This window comes from Octopus bimaculoides, chromosome 2, assembly GCF_001194135.2.
Source record: "Octopus bimaculoides isolate UCB-OBI-ISO-001 chromosome 2, ASM119413v2, whole genome shotgun sequence".
NCBI lineage: Eukaryota > Metazoa > Mollusca > Cephalopoda > Octopoda > Octopodidae > Octopus > Octopus bimaculoides.
In genome coordinates, this window is record NC_068982.1 from 131,300,011 (window position 1) to 131,305,783 (window position 5,773).

A 5,773-nucleotide genomic window follows, 5' to 3' on the forward strand; every position below is an offset into this window, starting at 1 on the left:
GGGGGGGGGGGGGGAGAACAAACAGACACACAAACATATACACACACACACGATGGGCTTCTTTCAGTTTCCATTTACCAAATCCACTCACAAGGCTTTGGTTGACCTGAGGTATATTAGAAGACACTTGTGAATGTGCACATATGCATATATATATGTGTGTGTGTATCTATGTGTTGAGTGTGTATATGTGTGCACATAGAAATGTGTGTATTAGTGCCTTCTTGTCTTGACATCAAGTGATAGTTGTTCATGAGGGTCGGCATTATGCAAGTAGAGTCCTACATTTTCAGTCTCCTATGGAATCATTTCTGACCATGGCTAAATACTACTTGGAAACATGCGAAGGTAGGCTACAAGAGAGAGCATTTTGCTTGTTAGACAGAATCTGATGAGCTGCAGCACTGCATCAAGCTCTAATGTCAGCCTCAGATTGGTTTCTTGCTGCTGGATGCCTTCCCTAATGCCAACAACTTTACAGTGAATAGGCCCCATCAACTGAGTGGGAGTGTATACAAGAGAGGGGGCAAGGTGGTTTTATGTCAGGTACTGAAAGGCTAAGTTATGACAGAGAGACAAGCACAAGTGTGTTGCTGTAGAAGAGATAGAAACGATGGTGATAATGCACAATACACACATGCAGACACTTGTGTATGTGTAAGTGTTTTAGCTGGCTTAAACTCTGAAACCACTTTCAACAACATTCTTGTTTAGGAATAATAAACACACACACACACACACACATACACACACGCGAGGTGTACTGAAAATAATGCAAAAGTAAGAATAAATTTTCTATTAACTGACATAGGTCATTCAAATTGCATGTGTCGGCAACTCTGTTCTTTATTGCAGGCAAATTTGACAGTGTCCATAGGCAATCACTATAGAAGATCACTCAAGCTTATGGTATCTTCCAGCACTATTACAACACTCTCAAGAACAAGTACAAGGACTATAGCTGCTGTATTAAGACAGGGAAAATGTCAGTGAAGGTAGCCAAGAGGTTGTACATATTCCAATAATGATGCTTACAGAAGCTCTTCAAGGATTACAAATGAGAAAATCCTTTTGTATAGCAAATACCAACGACTTCTATACATTGTGATACTACATCAGTTTCACCTGGCAGGTTACATTTTGCACTTGCCAGTCACTTGGCATGCAAAGGAACTAATGACATGGACACCAAAAGTAAGCAAACAGGAAAAGAGCCTACCTAAAAACACCTAATGCCAGACATTTCAAGAAGACTTAGAATGCATGAGGATCACTTGGACAAGAGCAGAAAGAAATATGTCAAGCTGACCATACCAGAAGAAAATTGCTGCCTTAAGTGGCTTGCAATATGAGAGGGCCTAGTGTAAGTTTTTAATAGAAACATAGACTCAAATGATGTCTATGTATCGATTTAATAGATAAATAAACTCAAATGATGATGATATTTCTCAGAGAAATGGAACAGGTAGCATGCTTCACTGAGAGGTAAGACATGGCAAGAAAACAACACAGAAACGTTTTGCATTTGGTTCAGGGAACAGGTCAGTAGATTACCTGGACACAATGGATTATCTACAATCCAGGATGACCACTGCAAACATGATTTCATATCAAACACTATTTGTATTCTTAAATATCCAAAGATCATACAACTTGGTAATAACAGTGAAATACTATTCTTTTGAGACTTTGCCATATACAATCAAAGCAGTGACTTGGTAGGATTGCTAGAGCAGTGGTTCTCAAGCCGAATGGTAGTGCACCCTTGGGGAGCAGAGGTTATTGTGAGTTTATACAGGGGACTGGTAAATGTTAGTAATGGTAAATGACATAGGTCATTCAAATTGTATGTGTTGGTAACGCTTTGTCTGTTCTTTATTGCAGGCAAATTATGGGTTCCAAGCAGAAACAACATGTCACCATTGAGTTCTTAATGAAGGAGGAGAGCTGCAAGCAGTCCAGCATCCACAAAGAGAGGGTTATAACTAGTTTTAGAAATAAAGTATGTAAATCAGGTAAAATACATTTTAAATGCATTAAAAAAAATCTTTACCAGGTTTAGAATATTAGTAGGATGTGTTAAGAGAGCAGAAACATGACTGATGACAAACCACTGCACAAAATTAGCTTCTGTTTGATCAAGATAATCTGCTTTTGTTTTTTTTTTTTTTCTTTTTGCACATTTGTAAAATTCCATTTGGTTTAAAAGAAGCACTGAGTTACAAGAGCTTGAGAATCACTGCACTATAGCATTAGACAAAATGTCATGAGATATTTCTTCCAGTACCTTACATTCTGAGATCAAATCCAGGTGAGGACAATTCTACCTTTCATTCTTTCAGAGTCACTAAAAAAAGTAGCAAGGAAAGTGTCAGGAAGATGTTTTGTGATATTTATTCCATCTCTTTGTGTTCTGAGGTCAACCCAACAGTAACCTATTTGAGTGATAGATTTAACAACTACCACCTGGTGCCAGAGTATTTTTATCAGAATCTACTCTGTTGCAAGCGACTAGGCCTGGTCTCTGGCTTGAGGATGCTTTCTTCCCACCCTCTGGTGAGTTTCAGGAACCCTAAAAAAGGCTATAAGTACCACCCTTACCTCTTAAAGACTAAAAGATTTTTTTTAAATGCACAGCACTGATAGGGGCACATTTAAAAGAAAATATATCAGATTCATAACTACAGAGAAGTTAAACTCTATCTGTAACTTACTAACAGTACATATACTGTAACATGACATAGTAACTTGTATATCACTCATCAGATGCATGAAATCATGACACGGAAATTTTTAAATGGAAGAAGTATCAGCCAGGGTGAACTAGAATACCTACTGAGTGACTTCAACCTCCCCAGTTTCATATAACAAGAGTGCAACATTCTCACACAAATAACACAGCATGAACACAGGCAGGCATAGTCTGTTTAACTTCAAAAGTATGCAGTTCATGGAACAAATGGCCTGCTCTTCAACCACAGGTTACAATATACAGGAACTTTGCTTCACAAATAATATGGAATTCATCCAGAGTGTAAGTGTGATTATTACAATCTTCTCAGACTGTAACATAACATAGAATTAATAATGTAGATGGTCAAAACAAATATGTAACTCAGCAACCACACCACCCAAGGTGAAAAAGAAGCTTGCCAATCTTGCAACCTCAATTTCTACAAGGCTAAATGGAAATCATCTGAGAAAGATAAATTGGTCTCAAATAGCCTGTATGCAAGAAAAATATAAAAGCTGAAGCAACTTAAGTCAGTGGTAAAAGCTATAGGCATTAAGCGTGTCCCAATGAAGAAGTTTGATAATGTTCACATGAACATCATCTTCAGAAAGACAGGAAATGTATCAAGAGATAAAGAACAAATGTCTCAAATCAATAAGATAAATAAATGATTGAGAGTGAAAGGAATCACTTAAAAAAGGTGATTACAGACACTGGAAATAAAGTTCTCATGTGTAAAGGAAACTTAAACTGTAGACAACATAAAAACAAATCCTTAAGTTCTTTCTAACTTTGTGAAAGAAACAACTCTTATGGGTTTTTTTTCTTAATAACCCAAACATGTGCCAATGCATGCATGATATATTCAGTGTTTGAGATATTTCATTAAGCAACAGTACATGTTCTCATAGGGTAAAAAAATATTGTATCATCATTATACATAATTTATACAAAGGTAAAATTGAGTAAAAGTATCGTCTTTTGTTTGTTTTTTTTTGAAAATTGAATATCATACATACCTTTTTCTCATTGCTTGTCACCATTGACAAATATAGCCATGTCAATGTAGGAATGAATTCAAAAGTGAAGCGTTGTAGTTCTAATTCTTTAGAGCGAAAGAATTCAAACAACTGGTGACATATAGGATCTAAAATCTGCAGAAAATAAGTAAATTAAATACAAGTATCCAAATCTTTGATTAATATATGATTAATATACATCGAAATATACAAATCTAACAACATATCATCATCACCTCACATAAGTCCAATGGAATTTGCTAAAGCAGATTTTCTAGATAGATGCCCTTCCTCTTGCCAACACTTACCCGTTTCCAAATAAGGTAATGAGGCACAGGAGGTTGGAAACAAATACTACTGCCTTTACAATGGTGACTCAGGTTTACAACAATTACACAATATTACAACACATGCACACATACATATATAGATACATATGTGTGTGTATGTGTGTGCATGTGTGTGTGATGAACTTCTATAAATTTCTGACAACCAAATCCACTTACAGGGCTTTGGTCAGCCCACCACTATAATAGAACACAGCTGCCCAAGGAGTCATGCAGTGGAAGTGAACCCAAAACCAAGGGACTGGAAAGTGGTGAAGGCTAACAATTTATTTTAAAAATTTCACTTGCTGACATTTTCTAATTCACACAGAATCTGCACATGTTTACACATGTACCACTATGAAATCATATTTCCCAAACATATCAGAAAAAAAAGAGTGGCTGTATTGGTGTCTCCATTACAGGCACTTAAATGCCCTAATATTAGACTATTTTCTGTAGTCAATATACAGTGAAAGCTCATAATTCTATTTATAATATTTCATTCATTTCTTCACTCAAATAGAATTTATGTATATATATATATATATATATATATATATATATATCATTGCTATTGTTAAACTGTTGTATGTCCCAATTAGGCCAAATGTATTTTTTTTTTCAATATTTATTTTTGCTTGCAATAGCTGGTTCTTTCGGTCAAGCTATTTTATCTCCAGCTGCTTCAGATGTCAAGATATGAAAATTGTCAAAGTGTAGTACAACGGTTCTGCGATGAAATGGTGAAACTATTTTTTCATTCTCAGAAAAGGAAACATTTTGGACATTTAAATAATAGCAACTATCTCTCTCTCTATATATATATATACTCTTTACTCTTTTACTTGTTTCAGTCATTTGACATAGGCCATGCTAGAGCACTGCCTTTAGTCGAGCAAATCGACCCCAGGGCTTATTCTTTGTAAGCCTAGTACTTATTCTATCGGTCTCTTTTGCTGAACCGCTAAGTTACAGGGACGTAAACACACCAGCATCAGTTGTCAAGCAATGTTGGGGGGACAAACACAGATACACAAACACACATATATATATACATATACATATATACAACGGGCTTCTTTCAGTTTCCGTCTACCAAATCCACTCACAAGGCTTTGGTTGGCCCGAGGCTATAGTAGAAGACACTTGCCCAAGGTGCCATGCAGTGGGCCTGAACCCAGAACATTGTGGTTTGTAAGCAAGCTACTTACCACACAGCCACTCCTCTTATTACATGCATGTGTACCTTATATTCTTCTATTCTTTTACTTGGTTCAGTCATTTTGACTGTGGCTATGCTTGATCACTGCCTTTCAGTCAAAGAAATCAAACCCTGGACTTATTCTTTGTAAGCCTGGTACTTATTTTATCAGTCTCTTTTGCTGCACAACTAAATTACGGGGACGTAAACACACCAAGATCGGTTATCAAGCAATGGTGGAGGGACAAACACAGACACACAAATATATACATATATATATATATAACAAGCATTTTTTCAGTTTCTGTCTACCAAATCCACTCACAAGGCTTTGGTTAGCCCAAGGCTATAATAGAAGACACTAGCCCAAGGTGCCATGCAGTGGAACCTGGAACCATGTGGTTGGGAAGCAAGCTTCTTACCACACAGCTACACCTGCACCTATACATACATATATATATATATATATATATATATATATATATATATA

At 36.4% G+C, this 5,773-nt stretch overlaps 1 protein-coding gene across 2 annotated transcripts in view; it reads right to left on the reverse strand.

Annotated features, from left to right (window-relative positions):
• LOC106867959 (hyccin) overlaps positions 1 to 5,773 on the reverse strand; it is a 327,707-nt gene that overhangs the window by 277,920 nt on the left and 44,014 nt on the right. For both annotated transcript variants that reach the window (XM_014913039.2, XM_014913040.2), the window contains one exon: positions 3,754 to 3,888. In XM_014913039.2, coding sequence (XP_014768525.1) covers positions 3,754 to 3,888 — 135 coding nt within the window. The remainder of the gene's footprint in view (positions 1 to 3,753; positions 3,889 to 5,773) is intronic.